Here is a 25,957-nt window from a genome sequence, read left to right as displayed (position 1 = left end):
TGACTGGGGTTTCTCAGATTATGAGCATGGGGATACAAGATGGCAATTTTCCTCTTTTCCTTTGGACAGCATACAAAAACAACAAGGAGAAGGAAAATAACTCCTTTTCAGAAAAACAAAGAGGCAGATATAATCTGCAGTCTCCAAATACACATAAGAATTGCCAAAAGCAACTATGATTACAGGAGAAGCCCTAAGGAGTCAAGTGCAACAGAAGTCACCTGGGGAGAATGAATAGTTAAGACAGACAGCTGGAAGCACAGCTTGATGGAAGCAGAATACAGAGTGCCAGCAAAAATACACTCCCAGAATGAACTCAAGACTCAATGAGGAAACATGAGCCAGCAAAACTCAGAAAATAAGCAGAAGCAAACCAAAAAAATTTTAGAAAGGAGGATAACGTTAAAAAAGACCAACTGATATTAGACCGTGCTAATTTAATGAAATGCATAGAAATAAGAAAAGCAACTAAATAAAATGGAAGTCAACAAAAAGGATCAGGGAGAAATGACAGGTATAGACAAAAATCAAGGAGAATCGTTAAACCTGTAATTGGAGCTCCTCAGATAGAAAGCCTAAACAACAGAACAGAATATTTTAAAACATAATTTGAAAAACCTCACATAATAGGAAAAAGGATAGTCATTTTAACAACTGGTAAAGGTAGGATAGCTGTATATGAATTAATTCAAATGGATTACAAAGCTAAAGTAAGAACTAAAACTATAAAATGTTTAGGAGAAAATCTTCCTGACCTTGGGTTAGACTAAGAGTTCTTAGACATAACAGCATAAAAGAAAAAAGTATTCTATCCAAATTAAAAGTGTTTGCATTTCAAACATTTCCATTAAGAAAACAGAAAGACAAGCTACAGGCTATTTTTAATCATATATCTGATAAATGATTTGTACACAGAACATGTAAAGAACACTTAACCCAATAAGAAGGCAACCCAATTAAAAAATGGGTAAAAGGTCTCTCTGGTGGGCTAGGGGTTAAGTCTCAGCATTACCACGATGGCCTGAGTTCAATCCCAGGCCAGAGAGCTGACCCACATGGAACAGCAGACCTCTCCTATCTCCCAGGCTGCTCCCCTTAGCAGTGTATTTCAGTAGGCCCACCTGTTCTGCTCCCCACTCTGCTTCTGGTGAATCCTTTCACCCCCACCCCAGTTCTTCTGCACGTCAATCAATCCAAATTTTAAAATAAATAAATAAATGACAAAAGATTTGACAAACATAAACAAAGATGACACATGAAAGATTAGTGTCACAGAAGAAGCCATCCTGGATTGTTAGATATCAGGGGAATGCAAATTAAAACCACAATGAGATACACGCCCAGGGTGATGAATAAAAAGCAGCAAAAGCAAACATTGACAACCATTTAGAAAAACAAGAACCATCAGCCTTTGGGGGGGAATATAATTGGTGCAGATACTTTAGTGAAAAATAAGTTTACTAAAGCCCATTATATTTCAAAGTATCTATTCAAGAGAAATAAAATGTGTCAACACAAAGACATGCACACAAATGTTTGCAGCACTTTATTCATCATAGGTAAGAAATAGAAGTGGATACAATGTCCATCAACTGATGAATGTGTCCAATATTCTACCTTTTAAGCTGGATGGTGAGTTCATGGGTACTGATTTTATTCTTTAAACTGTACATATATATTCTACATACTTTTAAGTGTGTGTGTATGTGTACATATATATACATTATATATTTCAAAATTTAAAAACAAGTAGAACATTATGCTAAGTCAAAGAAGTCACCAAGAACCATGCATTGCATGATTCCACCTATAAGAAATGACCTGAATAAGAAGCTATAGAGGGACTAGATTAGTGGTTGCTAAGGTTGGGAAATAGGAGAGAAAGAGAAGAGTGGGTAAGGTAGCATAGAGTTTCTTTTCAGGTGGTGATGAAAATATTCTAAAATTGACCATGGTGATGGTTGCATGATTCTACTAAGATACTACAAACCACTGAATAATACACTTTACATGGGTGAATTATATAGCACATGAATTGTATTTCAAAAAAGCTTTTTTTTTTTTGGCATATAGAACTGGGGGACGGGCCAGAGGTGCAGGGGCAGTGAGAGGATTCACCAGACACAAAGTGGGGAGCAGAACAGGCAGACAGATGAAGTACAATGCTGGAGGGGAGCAATGGGTGGCTCAGGGGAGGTCTGCCGCGCCATGTGGATCACCTCTGGGGCGGGGATTGAACTCTTGCTGAAGTGGCTTCAGCCTTAGTGCTGTGCTTTATTTAATCCACTGCACCACCAGGGAGGGCCTTCAAAAAAGCTGTTTTTAACAGGTGAAGAGTGAGATGCACAGAAAGCTCTCAGATAAACGATGAGATAGTGAAAATGACAAAGATGAATGTTGAGGCCGTATCCCTCTAAAGCAGTGGCTCTCCAAGTAATCACCAGCATATGAGTCATTGGCTTATTAAAATAAATTACTGATTCTGTCTGTCTGCTTTTGTAGGTCTTGGGTGGGGCCAAGAATTTGCATTTCTAACGGTGATACTATTGCTGTTGGCCCAGTAACTGTACTTAAGAATCGCTGCTCTTATGTACAACATAGGTGTGTCCACTAAGTAGATATGGATGGATGGATGGATGGATGGATGGATGGATGGATGGATGGATGGATGGATGGGTGGTTGGCTGGGTGTTTGGGATGGTTGGATATTTGGGATAAATGGATGAATGGGCATATAAATAGATTAGTGAATAGCTAGAAGGGTCAGACAAATGAGAAGTTTTATGGGTTGGAGTTCAGTGTAATAGGGGAGAGAAGGAAGTTGGGGAAGTTGCACACCAAGAAATCACTATGTTCTTGTGACCCTTTTAAGCATTAGCTCTGGAACTTCAGAGGTACTCTGCTCTGGTGGGTTGGACTATTACCATCATATATCACCGGGCTGTACTGTGTGGTTGAGACCAGAGGCTTGTAGTTCTGGTCCATCTTGTTTCCATAGTGACCGATGCTGACCTCAAATTGGATCAGATCCTTAAAGTTGGGCATCATGGTGCAGGAAAGGAAGATGACGCATAGCCCATATTTTAGGCGGTTCTTGTGCTTCTAAAACAATAACCCCCCACCACACACATATAAGCCAAGGATGAGCAAGGCTATAGACAGGTGGGGATGAAAGAAGGAGGTACCCTATTTCTTTTAAAGGTCGTCTTTGCATCTCTTTTGGGTGAGCTAGGTAAACCAGCTCACCAGCTTGGGGAGGATAAACCTTGACTCCCTGCCTTGATTCCCTCCCACCTGGCTAAGCAAGGGGGGTTCCTCAAACCTCCATCACCTGGTGCCTTCCACCCAGCGGGCTCTATTTTCTCCCTTTCCTGAAGTATGTCAGGAGGACTTTCTTCCTGGCCAGTTCAGCACTGAGTTGGGCCCCTCCACTCCTCTCCTTTTTCTTAAACACCTTCCTTGGAGGAAGCCAAGTATGGGTATGGGCAGGGGTATGTGTTGGGGCCTGTATAAGGGCATTTGCCTCTTTCAAATTCTCTCCTCCCACCATACCTCTCATCTGCTTGGGGTTCACTGTCCATGTTAACCCCTCTTTTGTTTCTGCTGCCCTACTCCCACATGCTTCCAGTCACTGACTAGCTTCCTCTTGTAATGTCAGAAATGGGACCCCCAGTAGATCTGGGTCAGGGAGAAGGTCCTTGGTTACCTGTATCCTGTGGTTACCTCTACTCTGGTGACTTCATAGGAGAGATTCTTTATCCTAGCCTCTTGATGAGGAGTGGTATGGGTGACAAGCTCCATAAAGATTCGGCCTCGATAAGCTAAACCATCCTTAATAGAGCTGAGAAAAGTCTAGAGTAACAAAGAGGAAAATGGGGAGAGAATGCATGAGAGAAAAGGAGCAGGCAAATCTCACAACGCCTGACTAGAAAAGAGAGGTCCATTAAGTTCCTGTTTAGGGCTGACCACTACCCAGGGAGGAATGCAGGTGCTTCTGACATGGCTATGCCAGGAAACCTCTGGGCCTGACCACGCTCCTACAGCCCACCACCCTTCTGCATGCATTTTATCTATTCACCAACTTGAAGAATCTGCTCCCCACAAAAGCTTCTTGCTTAGAGCGGACCATGATGATCACTGAGTTGGCGCTCCTAACAGTGTCAGTCAAGGGCACGCCCCACCTCCTTGGCAATGGCGGCTGGTCCAAGGGGAGAACCTATGACCTAAGAAGGCCACTGGAATGTTCCCTTGGCTTTCCTGCTGGAGGTTTTGATGGCCTCATTCCCAGCTGATACGCCAAGCACGGGACCAAGGGGTAAAGGGCTGGGAGATGGGATGGAGTCAGAGCACCTCCTGAGGGCAAGGAGGTCTTGGTACCTGCAGCGCTTCCTCACTCAGAGCCCTTCCCAGGGCCGTTCCCTTGTGCCCATCTTACACCAGCGGGAAGTGGTTTTCTGCCATTATTGCCATCGTATACCTCAGAACCTTCCCCCTTTACCTGTGCCCTTTTATTTTTTTCTTTTGGTCTTATACAACCTTTCCACCTGATGAAATTTTACCTGCAGTCTCATCTCTAAGCCCTCCTGCAGTGAACGCCCAGAGCACCCTCCTATCCCTTGTTTTGTGCGTAAGTTCATGTCCCACATAAAAATGGCTGTCTGTGGGCTCTCCCTGGTGGTGCAATGGGTTAAAGCACCACATTATGAAGCTCTCCGAAGCCACTGAAACCACTGAAATACAAGTTTGATCCCCCCACTAAGGAACTGACCCACATGGTATGGCAGACCTCTCCTGACCCGGCCACTGCTCCCCTCAGCAGTGTACTTTGTCGATCTGCCTGTTCTGCTCCCCACTCTGTTTCTGGTGAAGCCTCTCATCCACCACACCTCTGGCCTGTACCCCAGTTCTGTAAGCATAAATAAATAAATCTTTTTTTTTTTAAATGGCTGTCTGTGTGCAGATTTTAGGTCTCCTGCTTGAGCATGGGGGACAGAAACGAAGGTCAGGTCCTCCCCAGGAATGTCCCAGGCCCAGCTCTTACACATGCTCAGTTTTACTTCCACTGTTCCCTAAAGCTGACATGAGAAACTTACTGTGTCTCTGTTCTGGATCCTGAAAGGGGCCTTTTTACCCCCACGGAGAATCAGGAAACTGGGACCAAAGCAGGGTAGGAAGCCAGAGTATGTTCCTAGAAGAAAAAATGGGCAGGGGCAGAGTCAGGGGCAGGTGGGAAAGGCCCAGGGGCAGAGCCCAGGCGAGCTTTCTTGCCTTCTACTTCTGCTCCAGTGGAGAAGATATGGTTGAAGTTCACGGTCGCTGACCCGATCTCATCCTGGCGATTATTACTGGAGCTGGAGAGAACTTCTGCAGCTTGAGCCTCTGGCCCAGCTCTGTTTTCTCTCCTCCACCATATTTTTTAACTTCTCCCCAGTGGCTCACCAGTCCAAGACTCTGAACTTGATAAAGGTGGAGAGGCAGGGCATCTGCAGTGGAGAGTGAGAGGAACACTGAGTGCACCCTGCGGGGGGTCTGGTCCTCTTGGACAGCAGCCAGGAAGACCTCAGTGTAGGGCCAAATCCTGGCTCAACGAACTACTTAATCACAGCCAAGACAGACTGGCCCGAGAAGTTTATGGACCTTTAGCTTTAGGGCTCCCCACTTGCAGGGGACCATTGCAAGCGTAGGGTTGTGATCTGTAATCATTTTGTATTTTAAAAAAGATTTATTTATTTACAAGAACTGGAGTGTAAGCCAGAGGTACAGGGGAGCAGGAAAAGGGTGAGAGGCTTCACCAGGGAAAGAATGGGGAGCAGAACAGGCGATCAACTGAAATACACTACTGAGGGGAGCAGCGGGTGAGACTGGAGAGGCTTCTGTGCCATGTGGGTCACCTCTGGGCCGGGGGATCCTACTAGTGCTGCAGTAGCTGGTGATAGCTTGATGTGCTGAGACTATAACACCTACATTATCAAGGAGGCCCCTTCTTTTTGTATTCTTGTTCTTAAATCAGCTCCCAAGTTGTATAAGCTTGAGAATCCTTGGGACCTGGGGTCATTCTGACTGTGCACACTTACCAAACCACCTCAAGGGTAAATCATGGGCCTGAAATGCCTCCATAACATTTAAACAGCAGACATCTATCACCTCAGAGAGTAAATTACAGCTGCCCCTCTGGGAAGGGTTTGCTTGTCCCCTGGCCTGAACTGAATGAGTCACATGGATGGGCTAAGTGCCCCCTCTCAAGAGCTGCACAAGCCAAGAGCTATTATTATTCTCATTTTCAGACAGGAAAATGGAGGCACTGAGAAGCTGAGTTTCTAACGTTCTCATATTACCTGTGGGGACTGAGGCAACTTCTGTGCTCCTAACTGAACTGCCATAACCAAGTAAGGACTGTGATCAGCCCTATTTACAGAGAGGTGGAGTGATTTGTTCAAGGTCACACAGTATGGGATAGAGTCAGGATTAGAACCTGGCGTCTGAGTTTTATTCCCTTTGTCACAGCTTCCTCAGTTATTTAAAAAAAAAAAAACAAAAAACTCATGTGTAATACAGAGCTCTGGGGTCTAACTGGGGGTCTTCTCTCAGTGTAGTTGCTCTTGGGACATGTTGGGGAGACTCCCCAGAGAGTTACCCATTCTCCTCGTCCATTCTCCCCTTGCCATGGTGGCTGAGGGTCAGGGGGAAGTCGGGAAAGGCCTTTCCATTCGAGTCATTGGTTAGTGAGAAATTAGAAAGTCGCCTAGTTTAAGGAAGCACTCTAGGAGAACAAATAGGTACCCGAAGACATCTGCATCTCCCAGTTTTAAATCCTCCAAATTTGAATTTATGACTGAAGCTTCTTTTCATTCCTACTTTGTTAACAGTTTTCATTTTTCCCAGTTTCTTGTCTTTAGGACCTTTCTGGCCTTTGGACCTTGGCCTCTGTAGTGACACAGACCCATTTTCAGCTATTCTCCCTGCTGCTGCCAGCCTTGCTGAGGCCCCGCTCAGTTGGCCTCAGATGCCACAGCGATTATCTACCACTTCAAAGTGAGGTTCACAGCTTCTTGCTGCATTTCCAGAAGGCTAGGGACAATTAGATATCCAAATGACCCCAGTTCTGTAGACTGTGTTCTGAGAGAAATGGGGGAGGGTCTATGGGAGTGTTTGGACATCTTTAAATGTCACAGGCCTCTTTCAGGGATGGAGGAGAGGCTGGTTCTGAGTGTAGCGGGAGGACTTTCGAGGCTGAGAGGACCCAGGACATGAGCCATCACAGCCAGGGATAGCTGAGAGGGAGCTTGGCAGGTGGGGGAACGAATATTTAGGCTCCCTCTGAAATCTCTTCCAAATTATGAATCTACACAATCACCCAAGAGGTGAGGATTAAAAATGATGAATCACCAGGAAGCAGACTGGGGATGCATCTACAAACAAGATGGAGGGGAGCTCATTAGCTAATTTGGTGTCACACAGATAGGAGGTATAAAGAAAGTGAAATACTCTGCAGGGCCAAAGAGGCATCATACAAAGTGCTAGGCACTTATGAGACTGCACTTATGAGAGAGTGCAATTAGCTCTCAGAAAGGCTTGCTCTTCTTTTGCAAACAGCTCTTAGAAGCCTGGCAAGGAGTCAAAGGTTATCAAGGCTCTCCCAGCACTTTGAGAGAACTGGAGCTCATCCCGCTGGCAGGTGAGTGAGAAGGACCAAAAGGCTATTAAAATCAAATGACAGGACCTCACAAAGCACAGCATGAAAGGGCCATTTAGTGTAGAATAAATAGCGCCTCTTACACCTAGTTCTTTGTAATAGTCATTTTGCCTCTGAGCCATCAACAAAGAACTACAGTTACATTCAGGGCACTTTGCTCAGAAGATAAGAAAATACAAGATGCACATAGAATGAGTCTCTAAAGGATTCGTTTGTTTTAAAATATAGGTCAAGGGCACATTTAAGTTCTCTGAAAAGTTCAATTGTATGACCCACTCATTTCTTTCTTTTTTAAAAAATTGTATCTTATTCAGAATTTGAGGTAACCTTGGTTTACAACTAATTCAGGGTATAGGTTCACACTTCAGACATGAACCACCATTAAAACACCATTTGGTCCCCTCCCCCATTTCATCCCCATTCACTTCTCAACACTGAAGAACCAAGAGCCATCTATTAAGTGTCCTGGGCTTTCCTGACCAGGGAGAGCCCATCCCAGCCCAACCTCGCTGAGTCTCTTGGCTCCTGCCTTCCATCCACATGCGCACCCAACCTTCCTTCCACTTGTGGGCGAGGGGGGCAGACAAGAAGGTAGCTCTACCTGAACCGGCAAGGTCAGGACCTGGTTCCATATCGGGTTATCAGTTTCGGTTTGCACAAAGGTCTTGAGCTGGGAACATCCAAAGCAGTGTTAGAGCCAGCCCGGCCCTTCCTCTGTGCCTTGGCCTCCCCTCCCAGGCTCCCAGCCCAGCCCAAAGATGGTGAATACCCGCCCACAAAGGGAATCCCTGAGCTAAGGACACTCCCTCTCAGGCAGCGCTCCACTCCACCTTTAAAACTGATCTTATGCTAAACAGTCATGTAAGTGGGAATGAGGATGAGTTGGAGTAGTTAAACTTTTCAGTATATGCTAAGAAAACTACAGAAATATTAAAATGTTTAGAAAACGTGCACACACCATCTAAGAAAATCTCACCTTGCCCTGAGGTTCCCCTACCACTTGTTGGGAAATGCTAAGTGGGGTGGACTAAAAATACGCCTGCTGGTCCTTTGGTATGCCCCCTTCAGAAAGTGGACACTAACCTCTGCCCTGTAAGTATAGACTGGATTTCATGCCTTTTCTAACAAGCAGATTATGGCTAAATAGGACAGGAAGCCTGTTTAACTTACCCCAGCATTTCCCAAATGTGAACACAAGATCCTTTTTTGTTGTTCTTTTTTGCCTAGAACACCCATCAGCACCCGCTGGAAAGAGCTACTTTATATTCACAGAGGTTCATGGACTGTCAGGAACTCTCTTACCCAGAATCTCCAATTTATAGATATGAAACTGAGTGAACAGTGACAGTTTCAGTGTTGTTTATTTGTTCAGTACGTTACTACAGTCACTGTGCATTTGGTTTTCAGTGGACATCTTCTCTGGGCTACAGAGTGACAAAGCCAGGGCACCACCTTCCCAGAGTTCCTGGTTCACTGCCCATCGGTGGGATTCTCGAGGTCCTGTCCACCAACCCAATCTTTCCTCCAGGCTGTTTTTCCCCAGGTGCAGAACCCTCATCTTACTTACCTTTTCTCCGACTAGTCCCACCTCCAACATAGGATTCACTAAGTGGTGTTTCTCTATGAACAAGAAGTTAAAAGTTTTCTGAAAGCAGCATCATTTATGCTTTGGAGGAAATGCAGAGGTACCAGAACAATTTAACCCTCCCCCTCCACCAATAATTTTATGTGATGACCTTGGACAGACCTCTCCCATGGCCACCCACTCTGTGTGCCATTATGTGTCATGGCTTGTATATGGCAGCAGGATGGGGGCTGGCGTAGGGTGTCCTGAGTCTATGTCTGGACATCAAAGTCAGGACAAGAGCATTTGGCCCATTTGAAAGCATATCCACAGTGCCTTAAGAAAATAATTCTTGGTGGATTTCATCTCTCCTCTCCCCCAGACCCCAAATCTTAGTGTCAAAATGGAATAGGGAAGCTCCATGAGAATCCAGGGTGCCAGGTGTCTGGCACCTCAGAGATGCTCTCCCATCCCGCCCTGCCCCGACTCTAACTGAGATGGAGGTCTTCTCCACAGTAGATGAAGAATTGTAAGTAGATCATTGTGATAGGGACCACGGCTGACTTGAAGATCTGAGTATCGGTGTCATCAGTCTCAAAGGGCAGCTTTTGATCTACCTGGAGAGACCAGAGAGCTGATAGAGTCAGGGTCATGGGGAGGTCATGGCCAAGACCACCGTTGGCTTCCTTGACCTTCCACTTGGTATGGGAGGAGGAAGCAGACATCCCAAATTAAATGAAAGTGTGTAAAGATTCAATGGCCAATTTGAGGGCCCAGGGTATCCCACAGGGTGAGAAATGTTACAGGGAGAAGGTGAATAGCCTCACCGGGATCTGGTCTCCTGCACCGAAGGCACACATGGTGACTTTCAGGTAGCCTCTTAGGCCACTGTTGGGATTTTCTGGCTGACAGAGGCCTAGCCATTTCCTTAGGAATGCGTGACCTAGAGGAACAAAGGGCCTTGGGAAACCAACCCTCCAGTCTCCATCCTTCTTCCCTGAAACCAGGGTTTGTTTCTATGGGAGGGGGTCATGGAAATGTGTCTCATAGGTTCTGTTTTCCATTCCGTAGCAGAGGAAAATGGAAATCACTCCCGCCATTAAGCAATAGAGCACACTGACAAAGTTGCCAGTTGCTGCCTTTAGGCAACAGGGACCCCTTTCTCCTATCCTGGGGACTTACAGTGACTGCTACCCAGATGTGAGAGAGGCAAGCATTTCCTCAAGCATAAGCTCAAACTACAGTGTGGTATATAAATTATGACCAGATCACAGTGGTTACTTCTCAAACTTTGGTCTCTCAACACTGACCTCAAAAATAGAAATTCAGCCCCATAAAGTATGGTGAGATATTATCAAAGACAGAAAATAATTTATACTCTCTAATGTTCTCTCCCTTGTGTTGAACATACAGGGATTTTGAGATGTTTGGACACCTGGCCTGACTTTTCTCAGGAGACAAACATATTTGCAACAACAGTTACCTACCTGGGGAATGGTAAATAAACCCAATATCTGTCTGAAAATACAAAAGTGAAATAAGGATTAGTTAGGGTCTCCAGGAAAAAGTTGTAATAACAAGTTAAACTGAAGACAACACCAGCCACTGGGGTTTGAGCATGACCTGCCTTAATTCCTTTAATCTTTCCACAAACTGCCAGTTGGTCCGTTCTCACCTCTATTCTCCAGTACTTCTCCTGAATGGGCGTTTGAGAGAAGTGCACAGTGTCTTACACAAGCAAGGAACTAGCCATCACATAGCACTGCCTATCAAACATAGCATTGCAGGCCCCTATCCGCGGATGAGGGAAGGGTACCTCCAGGCCCAGGGAAAAGGACAGTCAGGGAGGAGGTGCCAAAGTGCATGTCTTCCCTTGCCCCTGGGAGGCAGTTTCTGACTGAGGTCTGAGGCCTCCGGCACAAAACTGAAGGTTGTGCAAAGCAAGACACCCATCTTTATAATCCACAGCTGAAGGCTCCGTAGAGCAGTGCCCAAGTTCTGCATGAGGGCTGATTTAAATTGTTATCAGGGAAGTAGAAAGTAAAGTGGCAATGAGATTTCATCATGTATATTAGAATGACTAAAATAAAAAAGACATTATATCAAGTATTGATTGGAATGTAGAACATCAGCACCATTGATGGGAAGATAAAATGGTAAAATCTTTTTGGAATTTCTTGGGGAAAAAACAGTAGGGATTTTCTTCTTAAAAGTACAATATCCAGCCCTCCCTGGTGGCGCAGTGGGTTAAAGCACGGCACTAAGAAGCTGAAGCCACTTCCACATGAGTTCGACCCCTGCCTGCCCTGGAGGGATCCCACATGGCGCGGCAGACCTCTCCTGACCACCCGCTGCTCCCCTCAGCAGTGTACTTTGACAATCTGCCTGTTCTGCTCCCCACTCTGTCTCTGGTGAATCCTCTCACTGCCCCTGCACCTCTGGCCTGTACCCAAGTTCTGTATGCATAAATAAATAAGTCTTTTTAAAAAAAAGTACAATATCCACTTCTGTGTACTTACTCAAGAGAAATTAAAGCAAATGTCCACTAAAATTTCTAAATCAATGTTACAATAGCCATATTGAAAAATGGAAAATCTAAATGTCCATTAGCAATGACTAGATAAACAGACTATAGTATACCCTTAAATGGAATATTACTCAGTGATAAAAAAGAAACAAGCTACTGATATATGCAACAACATGATGAATCTCAAAATAATTTGCTGAGTGAAAGAGCCAAACAAAAGAGAGTACATGGCCCTCCCTGGTGGCTCAGCAGGTTAAAGCACAGCACTAAGAAGTTAAAGCCACTTCCGCACAAGTTCAATCCCCACCCTGGAGGTGACCACATGGCGTGGCAGGCCTCTCCTGGCCTGCCTGCTGCTCCCCTCAGCAGTGTATTTCATTGATCTGCCTGTTCTGCTCCCCACTTTGTCTCTGGTGAATCCCCTCACATCCTGACCTGTACCCCAGTTCTGTATGCATAGATAAATAAATCTTTAAAAAAATGATGTGATATTTGAGACATGATTCATAATTATCCAGTGGAGGGGAGAAAGGAGGCGTGAAACTGGCCAATGTAGATAAAACAGGGTTGGTGAATGAACTGGTGAGGTTGAGGGATGAGGATGTGGGAATGCAGGACACTATACTCTCCGGTTTTCATGTACTTGATATTTTCCAGAAATGCAATTTTAAGAACAAAAAAAGTGCAGCATTATCACTGCAGCATAATTCCCATCCCCGGCCAGCAGACCTCTCCTGTCTCCCCCACTGCTACTGAAATATAGTGGTGTATTTCAGTAGGTCCACCTGTTCTACTCCCCATTCTGTCTCTGGTGACTCCTCTCACTCCTCCTCCACCCCCACCCCACACACACCTATGGCTTACACTCCAGTCATTCTATACATATATAAGTAAAAATAAATCTAAAAAAAAATGAGGTTGGCTTTTTTGATTCTTCCTCCATTTTCTGGAGGTCAAGACAAACTATGTCTAGGGTATTGCAAATGTGGGTTACTCAAGATGGCTCTGGTGCTTTCATAAATGTTACTTTCATTAATCCTCACAGTGATCCTGTGGGTTGAATGTATAATTATCCTCATTTTACAAATGAGGTCTAGACAGAGGCTCACAATAACTTGGCCAAGTCACCCAAGTTAGTAGGTGGATCCGAATCTGAATTTTCTGCACCAAATCCAGGTCCTTTCCTTTAGACCAAGGCCTGAGCCCAGGCTGGACCTCTGTTTCACCAAACCTCTGCTAGGTAAGTGCTTACTTGGAATCTCCCAATCTCTGAATGGAATCTCAGCAATGAGGAATTCATCACCTGTGGGGAACATCCAGAAAGAAGTCAGTTATTCACAACCCCAGTTTTCCCCATCCTCAAGGGAGAAGGTATAAGGGCATATAAGGATTCTCAGGACTTACTCAACATTTCTACCAAGGTTTTTTCATTTACTGCTCAGAGGAGCCCTGTAAGGTTCAGGTTTTTAGTTCTGCTTCAGTGCTGAGGACACTGATCAGAGAAGACAATTCACTTGCACCTCAACACAAAGCACTCGGATTTCCTGCTGCATGCAGTCTGGTTTTTTCCAACAAGTTTGTGCTCCCAAGACCTTGCTGGCTCCTGAGGGAGAAGCCTCTCTGCGTGAACCTGCCCTGGGCACAGAGGAGGCACTTGGCAAACACATGCTCGCCATTGTCACCTGGCTTCCACAGGTCAGGGAATACCTCATGTTGAGGGGAGCCTTGAGGGATCTTCTGGTGGCATGAGAATTCTGGCATGGAAGGGTCTGCTCTGTTCACATCAATACCTAACTCAGGGCTTAGCACTTGTCTATCTGTAAATTCTATAACATTTGTTGAATGAATGAATGGATGGTCTGGGATGCTGGAGAGTGAAGACGGTGCCAGAGATGCTGACTTAAGGTCAGAGAGGCAATGTCTAGCCACTCTGGGCTGGGGGATGAACTGCTTCCCAGGATGGAGGAGGGGTCAGAAAGAGGAACCATCTTGTCTGACTCGTTACCCTGATTAAGATGAGCTCATCAAAGAATTTTGCAGGCATCTCATAAAAATTGTGGACGAAGAGCTGAAAAAGAAAGAAGGAGATAGGATGTCTGACATCTTGTCCACACTTCATGTGGGACTCAGTGAGCCTAAGGGTTCAGCTGAACATGCTTCTTCCCCCCCCCCCCTTTGCCCATTTCATCTCTTTCAGCTTGCCACCATGCTCACATTCCTCCTCTGAAGCAGACAGAGTCCTGGAGCAGCTTCTGCCGTGGTGATCTCTCCAGGGAGAGATCCCTGGAGAACCTAAGCCAAGGCCCAGCTAGCTGCTCTGAGCTGGAGATTAGACACCTGCCTCCTTGCAATTACCCTGTCAGCCCTCTCCACCACCACTCCACGTTGCTGCCAGCACCGCCTTTCTCAAGTGCTGAACTGGTCATGTCACTGACCTGATTATGTCCTTCACAGCTCCCAGGTGCCCTCCATGCAGACCCAAGCTCATCTGGCAGGCTCCCCTGCAGCAACACTCATATCTACAGTTCTGCTTCTTTCTTCCAGGCCTCTGCAAATACTTCTTTTTCATGAACTGCCTTCCCTCACCCTGTTCTTTCCCTGGTAGAACCTTCCTTTGTGAGCCTTTCCTGAGTCCTCTTCTCTCTGCCCTCTCTACTGTTGTTTCATTTCTCTTCACCAGCCAATTCAACAAGTATCCCTAGAATTCCAATTGTGTATGAGAAAGGCTGCAATTTGGGGATATGACAATGCCTCACCAAGGGGTTTCAGGACAAGGCAAGACAAACGTGGCCTGAGGTTGCATTTCGCAGCTGCATTCATGACCCTCCTAGACCTCTGTCACTCCAGTCTTACTCCAAGGTTGTTATTTATGTGTTCACATGCCAGAGCCCCCAGGTCTCACTGGCTCCTCAAATGCAAGTATCTAATAACTTCACCTACAGCCCCAGCCTAGCACAGTGCTCAGCCCTCCAGGTGCTCAGGTATCGTGGAATAATTAAGAAACAAGTTTGCAGGCGGCCTATAGGAAGCACCACTTGGCCATAGTGTCTTGCTCAGTCCTGAAGGTCAGGTGTGCCCACCTCATTAAAGAAAGGGTTACTTCCCAACTGGACTCGGGTGTGGTACTCATGGCCTCCGATGACCACCTTCACCAGCGCCTTGATGTTGTTGCCCATGAGCTGTCGGGCTTCAAACACCTTCACTCGGACCTAGAAGAGAAAACGGGAACCTGACTTTGTGGGCCCAGGCCTCCTTCTCCAGTGGGCTCCTCTCTGCAAGAACAGATGGCCTGGTGAGAAATAGCTACTGGGGGTAGAGAGAGAACCTCTGGGAGAAGCCGGGGGGTCTGGGGGTGGGAGATAGGAGGGTTGGGTGGGGGAGAGGGTTCCTGCCTGAAGATAAGCCAGGGAGGGTCTGTTACTTTCTTTCTGCTTCTGGGCATTGTCACCTGACCTTCTCATCTTGTGTAGACCTAGAGTTATTGGTACAGGCTTATTACAGAATAAAAAGATAAAGTCTAACATTTCTCAGTGACTTATGTGGGGTTTTTTTTGCCTATGACCTTTTCTTAGGAATTGAAAAGTATCAGTTCTATACAATTGAATCTATGATCTGTGATTTGATCTCTGATTTGTAGTTTCTTCCTCTGCTTTATGTAATCTACAGAGGCTCAGTAAAGGGACTATGACATCTAACCTAGAATCAAAAGACAAAGGGTGAAAAACAATGAGGAGAAGCCTGTGTAAGATCTAGATTAAGGAAGGGAAGGTGGCAGTGTCTGGTGGGCACTTGTCATGTGGTCATAGTAGTTAATAGTCTCCAGTTTGTCCAAATCAGACAGGGTTGGGCTATCTTTCAGGGTCTTCTTTGTCTCTATCACATCCAGGTACCCTTCAGGGATAGATACACATGCAGCTACTTGACCACAAGAGTGGGCTGAACCAGGGCCTGTCCTCGTGTCTGAAATCTAAAACATAAGAGAGGCAGTATTGGGCACATTGACCCACCCCGTGGTAAACTAGCCTGGTGGAAGGAATGGGCCAAGGCTACAGGTGTGCCAAGGCCTGGTGGCCAGAGAGGCAGGCTTGAGAATGGAGACTGCTGGTTATCTGGGCTGCTGGTACAGGGAGGCTTGGCCAGGGTAGGCTGGAGATATAGAGGTCCTGGAAAACCATCATAAGGACTTGGGTTTAGTCCTAAGGTCGCTGGGGTATCCTTTTGTTTAAGGACATTTTACAGCAGATACATGGCATCATGGAAATGATGTCTTTGAAAAACCACTTTGACAGAAGAATGGACAGGAGTTTGGGATCGGTATAGTTACTGAGGTGGTGTGGGGAGGGTGGGGCATGGTGGTAGCTCAGGCCGAGGAACAGAAGTGGCGATGAAGATGTGGGTAAAGTCAGGTGATAAGACCTAGGACTTGACGGTTGACTGGGTGTAAGGGGTGAGATTGTTACAGGGCAGGGAGAGGGGCACCACTGAACTCCCAAAACTGCTCTAAATAGGTTCTGCCATCCGCCACATCAAGGCAAAACATATAAGACTTTAATGAAAAGGGACTTTAATACAGTGAGTATACAATACAGAAAACAAAGAATATAATTTCTAAATCAAACACCTGAAGTTACCATCCCATCATGGACAAAAGTCAACCCAAAAGGGATTGGCCCAAAGCAAGGCCTGAAAGCTGCCACAAGACTAAAGCTCCTCTGGCCGGGACCCATGGAAAAGGGTCAGAGATGACCAGACAAGTCTGGGAGGAAAAGAGCGAAATCAAAATCAATATAAACACTGCCGTAGTCACCTCCCTACAGGTGTCTCACCCACATCTCTTTCAACCAGTCCAAGGCCAAGAAACAAACATGGTTTCTTCACATGCTCCCTGCTCCATGTGGCTTCCTCAGGCCTCCTGGCTCTCCATCCTGCTTCCTTCTTCTCCAGATTCCTTCTCTTCTCTCTTTTTCTCTCCTCAGCTCCACCTTACTTCTGGGTGGGGCAGGGAACCTGAAACTTCCCTTTTCCCTAGGGACCACCCAGTTACAAGATGAGGAAGGGAGGTAATCAAGGATGAAGCCCAGTCTCCTGAACAAGTGGCAGCAAAACCATAGCGGAAATATTAGATCAGGCTAGAGATCACAGGGAATTTGGTTAGCTATGGGGTTGTGATTCCGGAACTCACAGTTGAACCCATGGCCCATTCTACAGATCCCCCCAAACTCTCTTTAGCCTCTCTTGTGAGTCTAGCTTCACCTCGCATGTAGCTAGCTTGGTGTTTGGTGTTGCCAACAATCCCAAGAACTCCTGTAGGGCAGTGTCCTGGCTTCCTGCTCTGCTTCCCTAGCATCTTCCAGGGCCTGCTGGTACATAACCAACAGTGCTTCTTGTTGCCTCAGGGGAATTGTTCCAAGCTTTAGCTACATTCCCAGGATCCCCAGAATGGCCCTAGGGAATAGAGCAACAGGACCTGGGAACTGAGTGGGAAGCTCCAGTCCTGCACCTTCACTTTGTGGAGAGGAGGGAATGGCCTGGGAACATAGTGAGGGCTCATGTGACTTCCAGCCTGGATGGTCCTTACCTGAAAGTGCTGAGGCCTTGAGGACAGAGCCTTGGGCACGGTGGAGGTGGGAGCTATCAATTTCTGTCTAGTTGCCTCAAGTGCACTTATGTCCAGGTGGTCTTCATAACCTGGGGATACACAGCCCAGGTGGGTTCTTAGAGGCAGGAGCACAGGAGATTTTGAAGCGTTTTCCCCATTTCATTGTTTAATAGTTAGTGACCAGTCCTGACAAAAAAATGTGCTTTAAAGGTCCCAATGGGGGTACATGTTCTCCTCCCCAGAATATTTCATGGATCTCTTCCACCTTCAGTAACTATGACTCTTTGAGCCCCACTCTCCACATATAGGGATTCTTGAAAATGACCATTGATGCCTCCTTTGAAGTCCATTGTCAGGAGATGACAACTGGCATATTATGTGGCAGATAGTCTCAGCCAGGTATTTGGAGTTCTGTTCTCTAGACCCTAAGCTGGTCACAGTCCTTCTGTATAGGCCTCAAGGGATGGGTCTCAGTGGTCTCTAAGAACCCACCCATCTATACGTGGGGGAGGGCAGGGCTAAGCTTCTTGGAAGGACATACCTATCTTCTCAACATCCTGCTTGGTCATTTGAGTCACCTGTAGGTTGATAGTGCACTGCAAGGCAAAAGCAGGGGAGCTATAGGCCAGACCTTGTGGGCCTTGGCCAGGTCACAACATCAGTTCTGGCCCAGTCCTCCTGGGACCAGTGATGCTATTCATGACACAGGGCCACTCCGCGCAGTGGAAGGAAGTTATAAACCAGTGGGGAAAGAGCAATGGATTATAGAAGAGGGCACGTAGACAAGTAAGGAACCCCCTGGCAAGGGTGGCAACAGAAGGGATGCAAGGGGGGGTTGGGGGGTGGAGGGAAGAGGTGACTCAGGAACAGTCTAGAACCACTGGTCCTCACATCTCTTCTAGCCCACCATCTTACCTCTCTTGCAGGAACTGCAAAATTTTCTCAACTGACATGGCTCCAAGCACTCTCCTGCTCCAGCACCCATTCATCCTCTAGAATAGCACCAGAATTGCTTCTAGATACTCCCAGCTGCCTAAACCATCAGCATAGTCACAACTAGCCAGTCCAGACCCCAGGCCCTTCACAAAGCCCACAGCCCAGTTTCAACTTCTCCCCTACTTAGAAGCCCTCCCCACCCTCACCCTATACCACCCACATGGGTTGCCCACCCACCCTCCCTAAACCTGCTGTGCTGCCTTTTTCCCTCCAGCCTGCACACACGCACCTTATACCCCCTCCCTGGCCAGTGCATGGAGGGGTGTGAGGGGTGTGGTCACAATCCTTCTGTGACCCCTCAAGATTTTTCTGAGAACTGAATGTACAAATGGACAATGATCAGACTATATATGAAAATGGAAACTCGAGACACACTCTACAGCAATCAACTCAGGAAATGAACCCAACAGTTAGAGGAGCCAGTCCCAGAAACCAGCCTGCTACAAATCAAACTGGGAGGAAGTCGGACCACTCTGCCTAGCAATAATCCAGGAAGCCAAACAATAATAATCAGCCCAAAATGACTAGGACTTGATTAATAATGGATAGCTTCCCTAATTTTTGTCCCACTTCCAGGTTGCCAGGAGAGCACGCGTGGGCCTGTAGGCAGCTGCACAGGAGCCTGCCTTCTGCTTGGCCCACAGACAGCTTCGCCCCGCCAATGGCTTCTCACAGGGCGTGCCTGTCCCCTTCCTTTTGGCCACCGTAACTCTGGCCCACTCCTGTCTTTCAGTTTCTGGCAAAATACAAGGGATGGTGGCTGACTCCCTCGCTATGTAGAAAGCTCTGAATAAGTAAATAGCTTCTGCCTGTCCTCATTTGGATAGTTCCCTGTTTGTTTCCTCGTGTCTTAATCGCCTCCTCTGTAAAGACTGCCATGACTTCCCACGTGGGAGCTTCATTCCTTTCTTTTCTCTTTTTTTCTTTTTTTTTAAGATTTATTTATTCATACAGAACTGGGGTACAGGCCAGAGATGCGGAGGGTGAGAGGATTCACCAGAGACAGAGTGGGGAGCAGAACAGGCAGATCAATGAAGTACACTGCTGAGGGGAGCAGCGGGCAGGTCAGGAGAGGTCTGCCACGCCATGTGGGTCTCCTCTGGGGCAGGTGGGGATCGAACTCATGTGGAAGTGGCTTAAGCTTCTTTGTGCTGTGCTTTAACCCACTGTGCCACCAGGGAGGGCCTTCATTCCTTTCTTAACTCAGCACCACCGACCCCGTGTCTGGGCTGGAGTGCTCGCACTGGGAGCAGGGCCTCTTTAATGGATGGGAGGCTTCGTTTACTTTTGTAGCTCAGGCCCAGCCCAGTACCTGACACTCCTGACACCCCACAGGTGAGCAGCTGACTCATCAATCTAAAAGCGTAAATGGAAGGGTAAAAGGGTAGAGGGGTGGAGGGTGACTGGATGGCCGCATGGGAAAGTAGGAAGATGATGGCCATGCCATCTTTCCTGGGGCCTGACTCACAGCCGTGGGCATCATGGAGCGATCAAGCAACTTCAGGTTCTTCACATAAAGGACTCTCTTCGGTTTATTCACCAAAGACTTGAGCAGTATTGTGCCCATTCCAATGAACCTGGGAGTAGGAGCAGCAGGTGGGAAATCCTAAGCCAGGGAAGGTGTGTGCGTCTCTGTCAAGCAAGACTTTATCTAGAGATGTTTTCCCCAGGAGAGACTCGGGGAGACACCGAGGACACGCAGTGAGGTGGAGTCTCCACCAGAGGGCGCAGACCTCTCAAGTCTCTGGGAATTGGCCTTGGGTCTCCCTGAGCAGTGTGGGTGTCCTAGACTCTGCCCTTCCCATATGGCTGCCAGCAGCTCTGCTTCGATTCTTCTCCTGAAGGGAAACTGATTGGTCAAGGAGTAGACAGTTGACTGAAACTGGGCCAGTCCATTGCTCTGTCCTGGGAGGCTGTCATGCGTGTCAGGCTCAATGGGATGTCATCTCAGTTGGCACTAGAATGGGCTCATGATAGGAAGCCAGGATGGGGCAGAAAGAAGCAGGGATTTGAGATCCTATGGTGTCAGAACAGACAGACTGCTCCTGAGCTCACAGGTTCCTAGTTCTCTTGAGTCTGCTGTCCTCCTGTTGCTGCCTTCCACAAATCCCCCACCCTGTGTGTGTTTGCCGTGTGGAGTGGGTTCTGGTCCTTGCAGCTGAGTGAGCTATGGATTCAAGTTAGATAGTGCTTCATCTGCTGCAGCTTTGGTCAGAGGCAGACACACTCTGTCTCACCCACCTTTCTTTCTTTATTGCGTTCATGTCCCGAAGGATGACTTGCAGGGAAGAGTCATTCTCCAGGGGCCAGTTTGCGAGGTGCCAGATTAGGGTCTGTGGGAGACACAGAGAAGTCTGCATCCTTTTTCCTCTCTCCCCCTTCCCATCTTTCTAGGAAGCAGGAAAAGGTGTAGGGAGTGGGATGGTGCCAGCTCTCTGAAATTGAGGAAGTCCCCTTGAGTCTGACTTCCTAAGAGGTTGACATTTGCTACTTCTCACCAAAGTGCCAAACATCCTACCTGGGCTTGAGCTGCAGTATTTTGAGGATATTAGTGATGGAGGGTTTGGGTTGGGGAACATGGATGGATGAAGATGAGAGGGAAACTTGTCTTCACTTCAGGCTTCTGGAAACATCAGGATGGCCAGGTTGAATAATGGCAATACCATGTCCATCCCCAGATGGACCAACACAGGTACAGAAAGATGTGACCTGCAAAGCCCTGTTGGCTTAGCCCATGATGCACCAGCCTTTGGGAAAGCTAGTGAGCCCCGCCATCTTCTCCCTGGATTTCTGAGCATGGCCTGGACCCAACCTTATTACTGCAGAAGTTGTTGTTTGATCTGGGCTTGCCCTCATATGTCTTACCTCATTCCATATGGGGTTGTTCCCTTCCAGCTCACGGGTTCTCTTCTTGAAATCTGCAAAGACACCAGGGGGCTTGCATTATCACAGGGAAGGGTTTCAAAGTCTAAGGTTCAAATGGGGTAAGATATGTAGGGCTCTCCAGGAAAACGTCAAGTGTGCATTGGTAGGCATGACATGACGCTGACTCATTCTGACTCTGGAGATTACAAAATGTCTCACTTTTTATTGGAGTAACACCTTACCTGACAGGAAATGTTACAGTTTCATTTCATTTTTTTTAACATTTATTTTTATTTATTTATGCACACAAGAATTGGAGTATAAATCAGAGGTATGGGGGGGTGAGGGGTGAGAGGATTCACCAGAGACAGAGTGGGGAGCAGAACAGGCAGATGGACTGAAATACACTGCTGAGGGGAGCAGCGGGTGAGGCAGGAGAGGTTTTTCTTCCCTGGTACAGTTCTAGCCATTTTGCAGAAGGTGGCTCCAGGTGACTTGTTCTGCCCAATGGGGTATCGAGGCGTATCAGCCACTGCCATGAGATTTTTTACTCCCGTTCCCCCACTCCCCACGTCCACCCTCAGTATCTGCAGGCCAGGTGGTGCCAGTGTAATTCAGCAGCCAAGGGCAGCAAAGAGCCTTTCCCTAAATGACTATCTGGAGGGGCTGCTTAGGGAGGGTGACCTGCCAGGTCTTGGTGTGAGAAGAGGTAAATTTGTACTGATTGAAGGCACTAAGACTTTTTTTTTTTATTTTTTTATTTTTTTTTTTTTAGAAGATTTTATTTTATTTGTGCATACAGAACTGGGATACAGACCAGAGATGTGGAGGGTGAGAGAATTCACCAGAGACAGAGTGGCGTGCAGAACAGGCAGATCAACGAAATACACTGCTGAGGGGAGCAGCGGGCGGGTCAGGAGAGGTCTGCCACGCCATGTGGTCACCTCCGGGGCAGGCGGGAATCGAACTCATGAGGAATCGGCTTTAGATTCTCAGTGCTGTGCTTTAACCCGCTGCACCACCAGGGAGGGCCGACTTTTTTTTTTTTTAAAAAGATTTATTTATTTATGCACACAGAACTGGGGTACAGGCCAGAGGTGCAGGGGTGGTGAGAGGCTTCACCAGAGACAGAGTGGGGAGCAGAACAGGGCGACTGAGGAAGAACACTGTTGAGGGGAGCAGCGGGCGGGTCAGGGGAGGTCTGCCGTGTGAAGGCACTAAGACTTTAAGGGTTTGTTTATTAACAGAGCTAAGTCCCACACACTCTAAAACATCCTGAAACATCTCTAATATGTGGAGATCTATTTGTGCAGTAAAATTCCTGTTCTTCAGAAATATCTTTAACAGGGCTTCCCTGGTGGCACAAGGGTTGTTTCTCAGCACTAGGAGACTATCCACAGCCACTGCAGCACGCGTTCAATCCCTGGCCAGGGAGGTGGCCCACATGGTGCAGCAGACCTCTTCTGTCTCACTCACTGCTCCTCTCAGCAGTGTACTTTATTAAATCTGCCTGTTCTGGACCCCATTCTGTCTCTGATGAGTCCTCTCACCTCCCCCAACACACACCTCTGACCTACACCTCAGCTCTTGTATACATTAAATAAATAAAACAAATCTTTTAAAAAAATAAAACTATCTTTAACAAAGAACAGCCTGTAGCCCTGCCAAACACACACACACACACACACACACAAAACAAACAAACAAAAAACAACCTAAAATACTTTTGAGACTCTTTCCAAAGAAAGAAAGAGTATTTGGGTTGAGAATCAGGAAGGGGTACAGAGTAATGATTTATAGTGGAGGAGGGGCTGGGAATATAGGTGGATAAGAAATTAGAAATAACAAATACTTGGGCCTTTCCTGGTGGCCCAACAGGTTAGGACGAAGCACTGCAAGTTGGCCGCTGCCACTTCAGTGCGAGTTCGATCCCAGCCCCAGAGGTGAGCCACATAGAGCAGCAGACCTCTCCTGACCCACTCCCTGCTCCCCTCAGCAGTGTACTTCATCAATCTGCCTGTTCTGCTCCCCACTCTGTCTCTGGTGAATCCTCTCACTACCCCTGTACCTCTGGCTTGCACCCCAATTCTGTATGCATAAATAAGTAAATCTTGAAAAAAAAATAACAAACTCAGTTATAAGAATTTATAGGAAAATTTGCTGGCTAATCGAGAATTCTGGGTTTTAGGCATCTTTGTAACAGATACTGTTCCAGAGCAGGGAGAGGGACACTCCTGAACCCCCAAACTTGCCCACTCTAAATTAAGTTCTGCCATCCGCTGCATCAAGACAAAATATATAAGATCTTTAATGGAAATGAACTTTAATACAATTAGTGTGCAATACAGAAAAGACAAATGATACCGTTTTTAAATCAAACACCCGAAGATACCCATCCCTCAGGGGCAAAAGTCCACCCAAAAGGAATGGGCCCAAAGCAAGGCCTGAAAGTCCATCTGAAGACTAAAGCACCTTTTGGCCAGGACCCATGGAAAAGGGTCAGAAATGGCCAGCAAGTCTGGGAGGAAAAGAGCAAAATCAGAACCAAGGTAAACGTTGCCATAGTCACCTCAACCCAGGTATCTCACCTTCACATCTGCCTGCCTCCTGTGCTCCCTCAGGGCTCCTGCTGGCTCCCCATCCTGCATCCCTCCTCTTCAGTCTCAACTCCTGATTCTTTTCCTCCCTGCTCAGTTCCACCCTCCTCTGGGTGGGGCAGGGAACCTGGGCCTCCCCTTTTCCTGGGGAACCCTCAGCGGGAGGAGGAGGAGGCTCAAGGTAAGGAACAGGAGCTGTTCCCTGCTCTTGCGCAGCAGTCAGTGAAGCAAAGACCCAGGGTCATCCATGACACCTCCTCAGCCAGGAGACCAGGGGACACAAACAGCCTCACTCTGAGCTGGAGTCTCAAGTGTTCAACCCAAGTGTTGCCATGTTGAGCAAGTGATAGAAAGCCTTGTTCTCCTTTTCTCTTGGTCCCAATTTTCTTTCTTTTTTTTTTTAAGATTTATTTATTTATGCATATAGAACTGGGGTACAGGCCAGAGGTGCAGGGGCAGTGAGAGGATTCACCAGAGACAGAGTGGGGAGCAGAACGGGCAGATCCACTGACATACACTGCTGAGGGGGGCAGCGGGCGGGTCAGGGGGCCGTGCCATGGGGGTCAGCTCCCTGGCCTGGATAGAACTAGTGCTGAAGCGGCTGTGAGAGCTTCATAGTGCTGTGCTTTAACCTGTTGCATCACCAGGGAGGGCCGGGTCCCAATTTTCTTCTCCCCATACTTCCCCCATTTGCCCACACCCACCTCCACCAACAGTTCCTTTGCCTTCCCCTCATCTCCTTTTGCCCTCAGCTATTGCTATGTACATGTATTTAATCTCTTTCATTCTCTCAGATCACCTTTCTTAGACTTTTTGGGGACATTTTCCTTTATCTACAGAATGGAGATATGAAAACTTACAAAATTGTGAAGCATAAAACCCTCATGTCTGTGAAGAGGTTTTGTTGGTGGTAAAAGCAAGTCCCATTACTGTGCAAATCTTAGAACGTGTACAAAGAGTTGTATACACGTTATCTTTTAAAATCCTTACACAGAGGGCCCTTCCTGGTGGCACAATAGTTAAAGCACAGCACTGTGAAGCTAGCCTCAGCCACAGGCGCACAAGTTCAATCCCTATTAGATCCCCGGCCAGGGAGGTGACCCACATGGCAAAGCAGAGTTCCCCTGACGTGCCTGGTGCCCCCCTCAGCAATGTATTTCTCTAGATCAGCCTGTTCTGCTCCCCACTCTGCCTCTGGTGAATCCTCTCATCCCTGCCCTTGAGCCTGTACCCCAGTTCTTGTGTGCATAAATCAATCTTAATAATAATAATAATAATAATCCTCACAGCGATCCTATGAAGTAGGCAATCTTTTTCTTTCAGTTTGGGGCACAGTCTTCATTCATAGAAAAAGCTCAAGAAATATTAATCTTCTCTTTTCCTCAAGGCATTCCATGGGAAAAAATAGGAGGCAGAGGCACCATAATAAGAGAAAGAGTAATAACAAAGGTGACAAGTCTTGAAAAAACTGGATGGTGTCTATCTCACTTTTCTGTCACAGGGGGTATTTTTTTTTAAAGATTTATTTATGCATATAAATAAATATAATATAAATATGCTGGGGTGTCAGCCAGAGGTGTTGGGGTAGGGTTGAGAGGATTCATCGGAGACAGAGTGGGAAGCTGAATAGGTGGATTGGCCAAAATACTCTGCTGAGGGGCGCAACAGGCAAGACAGGAGAGGTCTGCTGCACCATGTGGGTCAGCTCCCTCCCCGGGGATTGAACTACTGCTACAGTGGCTGCAGATTGCTTCAAGGTCCTGAGAGTTCACCCACATGGGGTATCTTTTATATAGTAAAAACAATACATCGCCTCCCCTCCACAAGTCTGTTGCTTTTTGGGGATCCTCCCTGCCACCCAGGACACTGCCTCTTACCTCTGAAGTAGATGGACATGCAGGGTCGGGGTGGGGGGCTTCGGGGAGGTTCAATACTGGCTGACTCTACAAACAGCCGCAGCATCTCGCCTGCTTCCTTCTGTCCCTCTAAAGCGAGGCTTCCTTCTCAAAACTTCCTTCTGGGCCCAGGGTTTCTCCTTATCCACAGGGGCCAGCGGAGCCCTGGTGTGTTGCCTAGCAACAGGGACCCTGTCACAAAGGTAGTCGTTCTTGATTCC

General features: G+C 47.1%; 1 protein-coding gene across 1 annotated transcript in view; it reads right to left on the bottom strand.

Moving 5' to 3' along the window:
• Positions 1–25,803, bottom strand: part of FER1L5 (fer-1-like family member 5) — a 47,563-nt gene extending 21,760 nt beyond the window's left edge. The window contains 19 exon segments of the mRNA XM_012727336.1: positions 2,925–3,102; positions 3,724–3,852; positions 5,094–5,188; positions 5,269–5,351; positions 5,440–5,483; positions 8,295–8,363; positions 9,261–9,313; positions 9,751–9,874; positions 10,085–10,200; positions 10,745–10,775; positions 13,037–13,087; positions 13,790–13,852; positions 14,865–14,993; positions 17,363–17,472; positions 17,925–17,979; positions 19,848–19,956; positions 20,621–20,712; positions 21,245–21,297; positions 25,719–25,803. Of these exon segments, the coding sequence (XP_012582790.1) occupies positions 2,925–3,102; positions 3,724–3,852; positions 5,094–5,188; positions 5,269–5,351; positions 5,440–5,483; positions 8,295–8,363; positions 9,261–9,313; positions 9,751–9,874; positions 10,085–10,200; positions 10,745–10,775; positions 13,037–13,087; positions 13,790–13,852; positions 14,865–14,993; positions 17,363–17,472; positions 17,925–17,979; positions 19,848–19,956; positions 20,621–20,712; positions 21,245–21,297; positions 25,719–25,803 (1,669 nt within the window).
• Between the last annotated feature and the right edge of the window lie 154 nt (positions 25,804–25,957).

This window comes from Condylura cristata, unplaced genomic scaffold (genome assembly GCF_000260355.1).
Source record: "Condylura cristata isolate star-nosed mole 26May11 unplaced genomic scaffold, ConCri1.0 scaffold00020, whole genome shotgun sequence".
Taxonomy (NCBI): Eukaryota; Metazoa; Chordata; class Mammalia; order Eulipotyphla; family Talpidae; genus Condylura; species Condylura cristata.
The sequence above is the reverse complement of the archived record's forward strand: the minus strand, read 5'-3'. Positions and strand labels throughout refer to the sequence as shown.